Source organism: Notolabrus celidotus, chromosome 5 (assembly GCF_009762535.1).
Source record: "Notolabrus celidotus isolate fNotCel1 chromosome 5, fNotCel1.pri, whole genome shotgun sequence".
In the NCBI taxonomy this organism is placed as follows: Eukaryota; Metazoa; Chordata; class Actinopteri; order Labriformes; family Labridae; genus Notolabrus; species Notolabrus celidotus.
This window is the reverse complement of record NC_048276.1, coordinates 15,871,095-15,887,042: the sequence shown is the minus strand read 5'-3', so window position 1 is coordinate 15,887,042 and position 15,948 is coordinate 15,871,095. Positions and strand designations below refer to the sequence as shown.

General features: G+C 37.6%; 1 protein-coding gene across 2 annotated transcripts in view; it reads right to left on the bottom strand.

The window, feature by feature from the left end:
* The window catches only part of LOC117813365 (seizure protein 6 homolog), a 140,398-nt gene extending 125,400 nt beyond the window's left edge, over positions 1-14,998 (bottom strand). Inside the window, exon 1 of one of the 2 annotated variants that reach the window (XM_034684543.1) lies at positions 14,625-14,998. In XM_034684543.1, coding sequence (XP_034540434.1) covers positions 14,625-14,709 — 85 coding nt within the window. In that variant the 5' untranslated portion in view covers positions 14,710-14,998. The remainder of the gene's footprint in view (positions 1-14,624) is intronic. The other variant, XM_034684542.1, reaches the window with a different exon arrangement.
* Positions 14,999-15,948: the final 950 nt, after the last annotated feature.

The window sequence follows — 15,948 nt, the reverse complement described above, 5'->3', positions numbered from 1 at the left end:
CTGATCACTTCCATTAAGAGTAGAACAACATATTCCCAGTATAGTATTTTTATCTTTAAGTAACACCATGACATAATATTACACTTTAGGTAATAGTTTCATTCACAGAGATAAAATTATCTAAAATCCTTGTCAAATGAAGGTCAGTGGTTTAATTCATCAGATAAGGGGTCCTTTCTGGGAAATAGAAAGGGTTATTGTCATAAACTTACTTATAAACTACATATCAAATAAACATTTCTAGCCTGTACAGTATATTCTCACATCATACCATATATACACCACATATATGTGTGATTTTCTGACAGTGACCAAAAGTCCTTTATTTCTAGTGCGAAACAATAATACTTTTTTTCATTGTACTGCATCGATTTGCATTTATTTGAAGTTTGCCTTTAGCAAAAGCAGAAAAAAATATTCAGAATGCTACAGGAAATGTCCAGGCAGCCTAATTGTCCTGGTCCTCAAGTCTGGCCCAGTTAATGTGTAATTAAACAGCCCTGCTATACATCTTTCAAAGACGTTCTCTACATTCAGTTTTAGGGCAAAAACAGGGACACTTTTGAAAACAACAAATGTAAGAATCAACCTCGCCCTGTGTGTACAGACAGCAACTCAGTGTCCAGGTGTGCCTAGCACGGTCGTTATTTTCACCCTTCCACATGTGACACAAATTCATTTTTGTCCTGATGAAAAACACTAATGTAGCCAAGCTTTACATGTACAATAGAGAAAAAAACTCTGACTGATTTGTAGCAACATGGACAAACAAAACATGCCCTTGATGATCTTACACTGAATATTTTCACTCCTTTTCTCAAGGCTGCTTGCAAATAAAACATCTTAAAAACACAGGAGGCTAGCTTTCAAGTCATCTGTTAAAAAGGATAAATTGTGGGTGTATTAATGGCATTCACTGGGGTTTTCAAGGTTATTAGTCCATGCCAACTATAAAGAAAACCATTAGGTCATTGAAACCGATTCATTTCATGTCATAATGGTAAGAATCTGACTTTGAAAGTTTTGCCCTTGAATACGTATGCTGGGATAAGGGATATGTGCATTTAGTCAATTACATAGCTACTTTCGTCACCCTCACTAGTCGGCACTAGAATTACTTGTTGGTTGAACAGAGTGTTAACATTCTCTGTACACCTTAAATGCCATTCTTACGTTGTGTATAAGTTGTAGCTTGAATGGGCTGTATCTCCTGCTATTGGCCACTGCCATGATTCCATAATGCAGAGCACAGATGACAGTTGGCCTATGTAGTGCGGTTTGGCAGTATTTTGACCTGGAAAATGGAAATACAGTCGTATGATCATATATCTCGCTGTGTTGAATAAATTGTGCTAAATATTTTATTTTTAAGTGTTTTCTTATCTTTGGACTAATTTAAATTAAATTACTGTTTAAAAATGTCAGAAATTAGTCTCTTTGGAACATCCCTTGCTAGGATACGAAAGGTTCTTCTGTTGTACAGTTGTCTTGTTCAAGCTTATTTGTGCTCGTGCTGCTGTAAATTCTGCTGAGGATGACACCAAAATGACCCTGTTACTCCAGTTGGACTGAACTCAGGCCTTGTTTATTGTTGTCTGAAGATAAATATTCAACAGCTACAATTGCAAGATTAAAGATGGTTTCTCATTTGTGTAAACCAGTGATGTGATTAGTATCAATCTTATGTCCATACGGTAGTTATAGAGCCAGAGCCAGCAGTGTTCACTTAGCCTAGCCAAAACAGGATGTTTCCCTCTGTAAAACCACGACCACCCATTTTCACATTTCTGCACATGAAAGTACATGAAATAAAATGTCATTAAGGTAGTTTTTTCAGGGCAAAGGCTTATTAATTAACCGTTAATATAATAAAGCTAGCTCCTAACTCTGGTTCCAATCTGAATGCTAAAATAAGTCCAGAATGTAGCTTCATAATTAACATACTGGCTTCCAGGGTATTAGTATTCATCTTCTAGCTAATAAGTATAAACTTACCAAATATAAATCAATGGCAGAATCCTGAAGGTTACGTAAACAAAAGGAAGTTTAGCAATTATATTTTTTAGAATCACTATAGCTTTCACATGTAAACAATAGTTTTAGAGGTTTCTTTACCACTGCTCCCTCTCGACAACCTGTTGTCAGATTGCATATCTTCCAACCTCCCTTGCATTTTAACCTTCTTGATGGCCTGCCTGTTTGTTTCCTGTTGTTACTTTTTAACTGTGAGAATTTATTTTTTTCCTCTCTTGCAAGTTACAGTAAAGTTTTTGTTACATTGAGTCCTCTGACTCAGCCTGCTCCTTGGTGTCTTGATGTCAAAATTTACTTCAAAAGTGTGACAACTGCTTTTGACTTTTGAGACTATTTGTTTTTGTTCTTTCTAATTCTTAGTACTGAATAACGCAACATACAATACGCAACCTAGTGATTTCACCCTCTGGGCCTGATCCTCCATATAGTATACTTACATCATTTATACTAAACAATGCATGAAGAAGAACATGATGATTCAATACATAACTGGCTCGATAGGTTCACATGTATGTCAGGGGCTTCTACACAGCAGAATATCACATTTTAAAGAGGCTGCCGATCCATAGGTTGAAGTGGTAACTCAAGTTCAAGATTTAATCTATAATTCAATTAATCGATCATCTCTTCAACAGCAGGCGAAAGGTTGGGTGCTGTCTATTAGGTTCTATTATGTGATGATAGCACCCCTGAGCAGCCCAGAAATCTATAGACGGGGCTGAATCTGGACATAATGATCTGATAATGTCTATAATCAGATTAAACTCTACTCTATTTACATCTTAGGCCTGTCTTTTCAATCAGGTGATTTGCCCTTGTTGTGTCTGAATTCCATAATTATATTAAGGGATTTGTCTGTTAGTAGTTGAGTGTATTAGCCATGTATAACACACTTAATATAGTCTTACTGATAACTTACATAAAATTAACCTAAAGAGATTTTGAAAATTATAAATTAATCAAATGTGACATGGGTTTGTTGCCTGTTGGATTACAGTAAACTTGCCCTGTTCACCATTGATGACTGACTAATATCGGAATTATTTGACAGTAATAATCTTAACACATGGTCATTTCCATTTTGGAAAAATATAAACCATTAAGATTTAATTCTCCTCTCCTCAAAATTTTTCTTTACCGTGTGTAAACGGTGTAAAAACGCAATGTCCAGTCTTTGCTACAGATGATCCCCCACTATCAGGATTCCTTTTCTCTGTCTGCCTTCATAATTCACAGTTAATCCTTTGAAGCACACATAGCCAGACTGAATACATACTCCTCCCCTAAGCCACTGGGCAATGTTAAAGAAGTGATTCCTGGGTTAAATAAGAAATTCAATACAGTTCTTTTTTTATCCGATTCATCTTTTGGAGTCAGAGGCTGTGATAAAATATTTGTATAAAATATTAGTATATAATATTAGAGTAAAGGATGCGGTTCAAAATCAAGCTGCAGGGATCATTAGTAGAGATCATAGATATCACTAAAATGTAATGCCAATAGTCTCTATAGGGAATATAAATCTATAAAACTTGTCAATTTATGCATCTTTAGTTCAGCAAATCAGCCAAGGCGATCAAGAGGTGTAAGTGAAATACATTAAATCAAACAAATCAAACATCTACACAGACACCAACTAAATACATACTGAAGCTTTCTGTTTCCAGGAGGTGACAATGGCCTTACAAAAAGGCAGATAAAAATCTCAACCACACAGAAAATATCTCAGTCAGACCTCTCAATAAAAATTGGAAATCAGTAATACAAATGCAATAAGGAATATCCCATTACAATTTGTTCACAATGACACACCGACATTCTTACATAATGGTGTTTTGCAGCAATAATGTAAATCATTTTCATCTTCTCTGTTTATTAGATGGCTTAACACTATGACATGTTCACAGTAAACAGAGAGATTTAAACCTTATGGTGCCACTACACTACAGGAAAAAAAATAATTTTACTTTGGTCATTCTGTCTTGACATTTAAAAACAATGATTATCTGTATCTAGTATCTAGTAATCTAGTAAAGCTACTGTGAGTAATTTTTCAGATGCTATGTTACAGACTGAAATCATAGTGCAATCTCTTTATGACCCCCAAGCAGACAAGCCCTGCTGCATTGTTGGAGCCAAAATTGTTGTTTCTATTAGATCTGTGTATGATGCCCAAAACAAGGTTGTATGTTAAAGTGATAGCAGCTGTGAACACCAGGTTGAGCCTTGGTTTGAAGTGTGCATTAAGCTAAGGCTTCAGGTAATTGAACTCAGGTGCAGGTAAATGAAAGCATGTAGTTATTTAACCAGCGTATCTGTGTTTCATAATTTTGGCTGTTTAATTAAAACAGAGTGAAATTCTTTGTTTGAATAAATAATCACTACTTCACATGTACCAGTCAAAACAATAGATTAGAGGTCCTGCTTTGTACACAGGGGGCGCCAAAATTGGCACAACCTGAAAATTCCTCTGAGGAGCTCTCATAGTAATACCTTCAATAGTTTTCCAGGTATTACACTATAAATATTGTCAGCTTTATGGTTCTGCTAGAGAGGATCTTCAAAGTCGGTGTGATTCATCATATTGAGTAATTTTTTTCCACAAACTGAATTGTGTAGAAAAAGGGGTACAAATAGCTATTACACAGAGTAACACTACATTGTTTGGTTTTGAAAGCACTTCCTCTGTCAATATGAAACTACAAAACTCCACTATACCATGTATTCCACACTGTCAAGAAATGTCAGAAATGTACAGACCAGCTTTCCCACTAAAAGCTCTAGTCCAGCAATCAATAACACAGTCTCACTGAGCTCCAGCTGTACCCTTCTAAGTAATCCATTCATAAGGACCAGCGTTCTTTTCTAAAGGCTCACTGCTTTGACAGATGAGAGGGACCACAATGAGCTAGCTCTCCATTACCACAAGAGAAAAGGAGGCTGAGGCGGGCCTTGTGATTGACGGACAACTGCCTGACCACCCAACAGTTTCATGCACTGAAAATGTTCAATATCTTGAAGATGGCGATCAGTGTTTGAACCTTTAAACTATCCACAACGTCCTGTGGAAGACCATAGCTTCAATACATCCCACAACAAAGAACAAGGCTCATGGTCACGTTACAGCCCCCATCTATGTGTTTTGATCCTCTTGATGAAGGACATTGGCTGTACAGAATGCTTTGACATGAATGGGTTCCTGTGATACTTGGCTTCATATTAACCTTTGATCGAAGACTGTGTATGGGAAGTGGATGTCGCCTCCTTGTCTTCTCCCTTTCACCACTTCACGTGACTTTTGCAGCCTGTAGTCTGGCACTTTGGCCGTTACCCTCTTGGATTTTTAAAAACCACAAGTGATCATATTTAGAACACAGGGTGGATACGTATTTTAGAGTCTCTGTCCTGGTTGACAGGCAGCCATGGAAGCAAGGTGTCAGTCATGGCTAGCCATGTCCTGATTTATAATCTACGTATCTCTAAATGGGACCATAATTTACCAAATTCTGTGCAAATGTAAATGTAATTCTGCAAGGACATAGCTTTGTGACTGACACTTTAAAACTTAATGGGAAAATGTTGGCGAAGGTGATAAATGAACTGATACATAGCCTCGTTTTCCTGTCAGTTTTTGTAAAATGTTACTTTCTTTTTCAACAGAGGAGCTGCCCTCTGCTGGCCAGTAGAGAAAATTCAGGTTTAAGGCACCTTACTTTTGAAACCAAAGGTTATATCCATTTCTTTTAAACAGTGAAAACCTGTAATCCATTTCAGTGGGGAGTAATTCCTAAAGAGAGGAGGCAGTGCCGTAGGTGGTCTAGTGGTTAGCTTGTCATAAATCCAAAATGTACTCTACTCTAGGAATAAAATCAAGATAGGTATTAAAGAATGTTGGAGAAAAAGGCAGACTAGCTGCACCTATACAGTACATGCAATGACTCTCCTTGCGCCCTACACACGTTCTTAGCTCGTGTTTGTCTTTGACTATTTCCAATTACTCGTAGAGCGACTATCCCCTTCCTTGATCTATCCACAACATTGTTATCTTCTCTGCTACTTATAATATGTTTACTCATCCTGATGAATTCAATTACATCTTTTCAGAGGAAATTACTGTGGGGGTGGCTCAGCCTGCCAGAGGTCAGCACTAACTGTGAATACTAAAAAACTACTCCCCCAAACACATTACACAGCCTATTACCTGCTGCTTTTCACACCGCACTCTCAAACACCACATAAGCCTTTCCACAGCCACAGATGAAATGCTTTCTAGATGGGATGTGGCGTGGAGAAGAGGGGAAGAGAGCTGGAGCTGTCCCTGGGCCTAATCGTTTCGGAGAGCCATCCCCACTGCAGCCGCAATACACGCCACTCCTGATTAGGGAGGTGTGTACATGGCCAGGCGGAGCGTGAAAGGTGCCGAAAGGAGGCTTGGCCTGGGGGAGGTTAACCGTGCTGACTCTTTTTTTCAGTGGATCGATAAGGCACAGGGCCAAAGGCAAAGCAGGTAGAAGTGAACCAGCAACATACTGCCTTGACGAAGTGGTACACATCACTTCAGTGAGGGTTTTTGCCAGGGGGTTGCTCTGAAAGAATAAATTAAATGTGTTTGCCACCAATTTGGCGAGGCACAGTTTCTTAGATCATTGCCCTCCATGTTGGAAGTCCTGCCCCCATCGTTGGGTTTAAGAGGGAGATTTTATAAGTAGAGCGCCTCTGGGTGTCTGCTTTCAGTCCAGAGGAAATTTCTGTCTCTGTCTCTCTGAAGATATGTGTTGACAGTGTCATTGTAAACCTGTTACTTTAAATCTCTGAAGAGATGATTGTGTTGATACAAAACAGAGGCTGTTAGAGAAAGCTCTCATATCATTATCCAAACGCAATAACCCATTTTAAGTCCAACCAAACTGTCATACCAATTAAACTAACAGGATGGGCCATGATAAAAGAGAAAGGTCTGCTTGATAAGCAAAGTATTGTTGCTCCAAACTCTCCAAACTCACAATCAGGTCCTAAAAAACAAACCCGAGACACAATCACGTGTTGCACATCATCCGTTTACTACGCATACAATGATTTATTGATATACAAAAACATCTTTTTTTTAAGATGGGTTTAAACATTTGATTACACTTTTTCACAATCAGTGATACAGAGAGCTGTGAGTCCTTCAGCTAATTCAGCTACCTCAAGAGCTTCAAAAATGTTGTTTTAAAGCTGCAGCTTGCTCTTTAATACCTGAGCAAGGACAGTGATTATAAAATTTCAAATCCAGTTAATTCAACATGAAGCATTTGCAAGTTTTTAGAATTACAAATGAACTAGTTGAACTAATCTTATTTAGAAAGACTACCAAAAAAATCAAACAGTCCAACCAGCAAAACTGATGTGACAGTCCTTTCATCATTAATTCAAAGTCCTCAAGACAAGGACACACTAACTTGTACAACTATTTTTTAAACACTTTAACCGAGTCAGACTGAAGGATTCTAACTGATGGATATGAAGCTTTGAGTAAATGTAAAGTTAACTTGTCAGCATGCAGTGCTACTGCGAGCATATCCAAGGAAAGGTAAATAGCCTATTCATCCTTACAGAGTTTCTTTTTTTTCTTTGTTTCAAGTTAACTTTATCAACATGATTGTTTTTGCCTTTGATTGCACAGCTTTAAATTAGGTTGAATGTGATCCATCCAACAAGAAGCGGAGAAAGCCAAGCACACTTAACAAGAGTTAACATTTATGATAAGTACAACATGCTAATATTAATCTAATTTAATGAGGCCCTGCTGAGACCCATCAAACTGCAGTTTTTCAGTAGCTTCTTTTTCCAGATGTTTTACAGACAGTAGGCACTTTGTGTCCTGCTTTTTGCCTCAAACTTGTAATATATACCCGTTAGAATTATTAGTCTCCTTGCTATAATGTAATCTACCATAGACTGTATAATACATGGACGTCACCCATTTGTTTCTGAAGCTGAGTTTTGAAGCCTATCGCCCGGCTGCTATATTGAAAATGCTGACTCAACTTGTTTTTTGGTCAACCTAGCATTAAGAAAGCCGAAATAACATCTCAATAGACTCTGTTGTGCTTTTAACATGAAAAAGGAAAAGAGAAAAAGTAGTATATTTAAAAAAAAATACTAATATAATTTGGAGTAAAGCCATTCGCAGAGGCGATCTCGCTGATAAAGCCACAGTATTGACGTCAAGTCCATTTAGCTATCCAAAACACTAAATCAACTTATGGACAAAACATCACACATCCCTCAGGTCAGTATATTTCACCGTTGAATAGATTATTGTGTTGGTTTGAAGCAGACACCCACGGCTTTGGAAAGTTCAATTACTCTTATGTTAGTGTGTTACTGTTCCCCTCACCATTCCTACCCTCATTACACCCACATTTGTCAACAGAGCTGTCAATCGTGATGTCACATCCCTTCTTTTAACATTCAATAAACAAAATTGTTTTATATATTAATTGTGGTTTAATTCTAAAATATGGACTACTTATATTTTTGTATTTCATTCAAAGGTTTTACAAAACATTTATTTATAGAAAATAATAATAGTATGAACCAATATGTATTATGCTTACCATATTTATCTTATTCTATTTTAAGAGGAAACAGAGGTGGCACATTTAGAACAGAATAAGTTAACCATGTTTGCCCCAAAACCAGGACACTGAAAGCATTCAATTATTTTCTCTGGAACAAATGCCAACTACAATCATGTCTGAGTTTACTGTAACATCAACTGACCAGAAAAATGTTAAATAATTCAAGGAGGAAGAAAAACACCTGACATAGATACTGATCTGAAAACATAGTTATTGCACTATTTATACATTATGGCTGGTTGTCCTCATTTTTAAAGCTGATGCTGCATTTTGACCACACAGCAACAAAGTAAACTGTATCTCAAACCACTTTGTGTCCTCAACATCTGAGTTCTCAACAGAACATCAGATTCAGCTGAAGTACAGCCAGCTTTGGTAAGAACACCAGGCTTTATTTCTTTAGGGTAAAACCAGCTGTTGGGAAAACCATGCCAAGAAATCTGTGATGATATCCAGAATGATCCTCACAAAAAAAATACTCGTTTCCTTTTACAAACAGAGCTCCACACTTTCGAGGAAGAAAATATATGAGGCAATGACTCAAATTAGGATGCATAGAACATTCTCACGGAGCGAGAGAGGCATTTGCACATGAAGAGCTGAAAATGAGTCGCATTCAGCCAAGCTGTGAGTTCCACCTAGGAGGCAGTGAAAGAGAGCGAGACAGGCACAGAGAGGGGCTGAGGCAGGCAGGCAGGCGCCAAGCCTTGAAGAGGGGCATTCTGGCATAATGACTCTAATTTACCATTGACAGGCCTTGGGAAAGTTAAACTAATTATGACAGCACACAGATGCTGAATAGCCCTTGATGAAGTTAATCACTGGCAATCCAACAAACAGGTGTTGCATGATTTCTGTTACCTCCCCTGAAATTATAGGATGTTCAATTTTTTTTCCAGTGCACGGCTCAAAGCAACAATCTGCCCTAAATATGCTGTTTTTATCCCGCGATCCTGGCAATTTACTTTAACATTTCTGAATATGAACAACACCTGTAATGCTGTGAAAAAGAAAACTTGTGTTGTTACCCGTTGTGTTAGTCAGACAAAAGGGACATTTACTACTGAGTGGAATGAATACACACAAAAGTCTTTTTGAAACAGGAAGTTATCCTCATTCTGCTGTGATAACTGGTGTCACAGCAAGAATCCACAGAAATGCTCACCCTCTGTGCAAGTGCAGGGTCTTAGTCTCTGACAGTGTTTTTCTTAGTTCAGTTTTGTCCTGTTTATTTAAGGTAGAAAGGAGTTTCTTTCATGCATACTAAATTGCTGTTTTATACAATCTAAACATATGCAGTAAAAAGAACTAAATTTAACAGATCTTGTCAATCTTCACCAGCCTGAGGAGACACAATCTCATGATCTCGAACAATAATGATTTTAATTACACACATACAAACTCTTGAAACCAATTAAAAGCTCATAACTAATTTATTCAGCATTAGTATATTCAAAATATCCCTTTATCCAACCCCAGATCACTCCAAAATGTTCTTAAGAGCCAGCGATTATGTGTTAGCAAAAGATAACAGGCTCAGCTAAATGTCAATAAACTGTGTTAGACTTCAAGTTTGGCCTCAGCGCCAATAAAACCCTCCTCTCTAAATGAATAAGTGATTAGCTTGAAATATCAAGTTTTATTTAAAGCTCCTGTGAGGAGGATTTACCTGGTTCTGAAACACACTGAAACTAAGTGTGATGCCTCTTTATGACTGACAAAAGCAAACAAGCTTATTAGCAATATCTATATATATCATAATTTTAAAGTATATAACTGCTGCAAGGGGTGGGTGTTAAATCAGGGAATGTACAACAGGATGAAGGAAAACTCCTTCACTGTCAGCTAATATTCCCGGTAAGTGACCGCTAAAAAAAGCAGCATGTATTTATTTTATTTTTATGTTTTGTCAGAAAACATGACTTACACATGTAGAGGAAAATATCTACAAAGTTATATGAGGTATCTCTTTTTTCATAGAGGGCACTAAAATCAACACAAAAAGAAGTATTTTTGCTGGAGCTTTATTTCACTAGTTTGAATAGTTTACATAATCCAACTATGATTGCACCTTTTTGCACAGTGTAACTTGTAATTTTTAAGTTTTGTAAGCAAACACTTATTTAGAGTGGTAGCTTTTTTATGTGGTGATGAAAACCTGCAGGAAGCTAAATCGGATGTACACACTGTGTTCCTTCTTATCAAGAATCAGACTTGACCCAGTTCTGTACGAGAAATGAAAGTAACAACTCATAACATACTTCATGTCAGAGTATGAAGACGTCTGATACTTCCTCTGATGAGTTCAAGCTGTTGCCTTCAGGTTGTCTATTCAAGTGAAGGTTCATAACAATTGCTCTCACTTTGATTTGATGAAATACATGTGATTCTGTCACTCAATTCTTTGTATAACTTGTTGCAGTATGGATATCATAGCTTATTTTGCTTTGGTGCTTTTCTTACAAACACATTTATGTTGTAAGACAGGATACAAATTAGTTGGCACAGTACAAATAAGTTAAAAAAAAGTGAGTTATCTACACACCAATCAGCCATGACAATATGACCACCAGTGGGCCAACCCAGTTCTCATATATGGGACAAGTGCAGAATGATCAGAAATCTCACAAACTGCTTGTCTTGTGTGTCTTTTAGGATCAACAAAAGCCAAACATGAAATGTAAATATAAGAAAATAAAGAAAACTCCACACAGAATCTACTGAGTCACTTTGGTATTCCCGCAACTCTACGTTAGGTCTGCAGGACAAACTAAATGAGAGTGCCTCATAGAAAGTATGGCACAGATTTAAGGCCTGTCTATTGGATTTTTTCTGTTGTTTTTGCAGTTTAAGGTGATGTGCATAAAAAGCTGCGTTGTCCTGTTCAGAATTTAAACAATCATCCTTCAGAGTTCCTCTCTCTCTCTCTCTCTCTCTCTCTCTCTCTCTCTCTCTCTCTCTCTCTCTCTCTCTCTCTCTTCTGCTATGACCTGCTCTAGTAAAATGTAAAAAAAAAAAAAAAAAAAAAGATTAAAGGGATAGAGGGCATGACCAATTAATTTGCGAAGCAGCATTATTTGTCACACCCCTCGGCTTTGTGCCTTCAGTCCTATGATTATGTTTTTCAACTTAATCAGTGGGTAATTATTTCTTGCATGCTACATTTGCTTTTGTCATTTGCATGTTTTGCTGTTTATTTGATGTTTACCATATGAAAGAAATTGTCGATTATAAAAATGTAGTCACACTAAGAAACACTTTGCATGAAAAGCTTGCTGTAATGAGTAAAATTGCTTTAGTTTATCTGCTTTAGTATTGTTTTCTGACTGGTTAAGAAAGGTAAGAAAAGTTTCAAGCTCAAAAAACCTAGTGTCATGAACACACGAGAAGGAAAATAAAGGCAGATTTGGATGCGTCATTTTTTTCCCACATTCATGTCACCATGAATACCTTGAACTTATGCTCTGAGACTATTCTAGCTGCACTGAAACGATGCACATGCAACCTTTTTCAAAGTGCCTGAATACTTTATGACAATCCCCTTGCTTTTACTGTACAAAAACTCATGATCAACATTTAGAAATGAGTCACTTGTTATGTAATGATTCATTCATGAAGTGTAAAATAAATCCTGAAGGAGGAAAGAAGCCTGAATTGGCACCTTAAATACATAGATATAGAAAGTGTGAGGAGAAATGCAACTTGGATGTTAAAGTAAAATAGCCCATTAGTTAAGGTGAGCTAGTACAGTATAATGAAGCTGCATTTATTGCAATGGCTGTGGTACAATAATGTAAATTTTACATGGTCCAGACGAAGAAATAATGGCAGTGGTCCCTGTGTTTGAAGATGTCTCTGTTCCAGTGCTCATGACAGCGAGATGAATGAATGGGTGTTTGTATTCCCCGCTAGATAACGGATTGAAATAACTTCACAATAACATAAAGACTTTTATGCAACAAAACCTCCCTCATCTCTGCGAATGTCTGCTAACATCCCAAACTTCTGACAAAGGCAAATCACCGTAACAACTGATAAAGCCCTTCCACCTTGGAGAATTCACTCAGACATCAACATTTGCTGACAGAGCAACAGCAGAGAATTCACTAATGGAAGCTGTTTAATTTTATTTTGCTCTAAAAGTAGTTCCCTGTGCATTGTCTTCCTTCCCCCTGGAGTTGTGAGCAGAGCAGGGAACAGGGCAGGTGTGCTCTTGGGATATGTGCAACTCTGTGACTCTAAAAAACAATCATAAATTCATGCGCCTTTTACTACTAAGCACTTATGTTCCAGTGCTGAGTGTGTGTTTTCTCAAACAAGTTCATAAAATATTCAGACAATATAAAAAGTGTTCCAGTGGTGTTAGGCTGTACTACAAATAAATAAATTTCCAATTTCTGTTCAGTCATAGAACTCTATGAAAAGCAGGCAGTACCTTTCCTGCTCTTGATATTTCATAAGGGGATGTTTTGATGATTCAAAGATTGTTTTCCAGAATTGCACTTCGCTTTTGGATGAGCTGAGATGTAATGACTAAAACAGCCCAGGCAAAGGGAATTTGCTTTTCACAATCATTACATTTTTCGCAATTGTTTGTCCCTCATAAACGTGTTTGTTTTCAACATGCAACAGACAGCTTTCATAAAAGCCTTCATAGAGAAATAATGCAGAAAAGCATTCAGCGTACTTCAAATTGTTTTACCTGATAATAAGAACTGTGCTGCAACATAACCTGATACTTGTGTTAACTGAGAATAAGAAGTGTGTTTTCTATCCTGTGCATAGAAAAACTATCAAAGCCACAGTTTTTACTTTTACTCTCTATCTAAGATTCAGTTTAGCTCAAGAAAAAAGTCCTGATGTTGGTATTTACTCACTGAAGCATTTGCTTGCACTCTTTAGAAGACATACATTGCATGATACTTTTTTTCTCATTATTTACAAGCCATTGCATGTACCGTGCAAAAGCAAACTGTGTCTGCATGCACTGCTGGAGATGGTTCGTGTCTAAGTCCAGAGGAGATTGCCAAATAAAGGGGGAAACTGTGCAGACAAGTTGAAACCCAGATAGCCCCACAGAATGATAAAGAGGGGGCGGACGTACAATAGAGAAATAATTAGGACAAGGCCACTGTGCATGAATCCTTCCACAAGCACTCAACTGTGTCAAACAGCTTGGTCAATAATCTTCAGCAATTCCTGAGGATTAGAGTCTTATTACCGAGCACCGTCTGTCACACAGACCTCTGTGCCTGAGCACAAGCACTTCCTGACTGTTTGCTCCGGATTTCAACAAACAAATCATCTCACTGGAGGATTCATCACATTAGGGTTGAATATGGTTCAGAGCTCTGTTTAGTTTGGGAATGTCTCCTGAAGTCTTATTTCCTCTCCATGTGTTGTTTACATGCTGTCTCTGTGGCCATATGTGTGTGCGTTTGTGTTTATGCAGTTAGAGAGATATAAAAAAGGTTCTTCATGTTGTGATTGACAGTTTACTTCTTTGTCACTTATCTTTAATACATAGCACCCAGTGGCAAAATGTGGGAATCTATAACATATGAATAACTGAAGTTTGGGTGCAATATGTAACAACTTAGAAATATGTGTTGTTTATCTATTTGCCCTGTATTTATATCTAAATATTAAATTTATCTCTCTGGTTGGAGAAGAAAATTGTTCTGTATGAAGTTATTCATAATTGAATGATTGTGGTTAACTTTTAAACCAGTAGTATTCCCCTTTCTTTAGCTTTAAATTGGACATTTCAACCAACAGATTGTGATGTTGATATTGAATAAACCATGTTATAACTGTGCAAATACCTCCACAGGCACACTTGTAGATCTGACATAAGTGAACCTGGTGTCACAGCCCGGTACTCAGTTCTGCCCCTGTCTCGTATAGTTTGTTGGTACACGAAACAATCCCTCACAAAGTCCGTATGCGACCCAAGTTCCTTACCTTGTCCATGGATTTCAACCACAGCAGCAGCAAGAATCAAAACCGCCAACAGGCTCTTGAATCGACAGTCCCGTCTCACACACATGTCTACTAAAGTCGAGGGTGCTCTTCTCCGCGAGGCAATAGAAAGACGTCCTCGTGTTGGCAAAGAATACTTCCAGTGCTTCAAAATAACAAAAGAAACAAGCAAAGCGATGATTTTTCACGTCCGCGGAACGCGAGCAGAGCCGCGGGGTTTGCTGTTGCACTTCCGGTATATGTTGTCGGAGTGAAGACAGCTGAGAATAATCAAGTGAAACGCGGAGGTCCCTGTTTAATTTGGACGCTCAGTGAGAGGATTCGTGTCTGTGTGAGCAGGCGGCACATGGAGAGAGCAGGCGGAGAGGTTCAGCACCGCGGACAGCTCCTAGCGACAGCTCAGGGAACAGCCTCCTACAACTTAGTTTACTCACCGTAATACTCTTCCTTCTATATTTCTTTTGAGATTGTTATGAGACTTCCAAGCAAAATTTAATTTTAAATTTGTTTTATGTTTAGGAAATATTTGTATCAATATTTTACATATAAATCAGGCTCAAATGTGCAGAAAAGAAGGCATCACTTAAGGTATACCAACCTAAATCTGCTGTTATGGCTCAGTTATTGAAAGTGAATAGGAAACGTTTTTCTTTTGTTAATTTTCATCAATTATACAGCATCTGTTAGATGCATTTATTTTTCAACAAACAGCTCAAGAGAGTCTGGGAAGATTAAAGAAAAATACCAGAAACACTTAGTTAACATAGTGAATGAATCTTAAAGAAAAATCTATTGTAATTCAAGGGGCATATTGTTTTAAAGTCCCCTGGATAATTGGAGGTTTTTCTTTCCATTTTTGGGGAGCCGTCTCTCTAAGCTCTGTTTTAGTAATTTTATCAAATTTACTCAACTTGGATAGAAAAAAAAGACCACTATAGAAAATTAATCGTCAACTATGTTGATGTTTTTTACTGGACTGCTTGACTTTGAGAGTGCTTGGTTGTGTATGGCACACACTGTATGCTGCTGGACACCCCAATTTCCCCTGTTGGGGATGAATAAAGTATCTATCTATCTATCTATCTATCTATCTATCTATCTATCTATCTATCTATCTATCTATCTATCTATCTATCTATCGTGATGCTACTGAAGTCAGAAACTAATGCTAATCAATCCATTTTTTCAATGCCTGTTTTTTGTTTTTTTTGTCTTTATCGGCACAAGCAGGTAAGCTGCTGCAGCCTCTTACTGCTTCTTGCTGCTTCCATAATGGAAAATAGACACTACCCTTTTGAATGACACT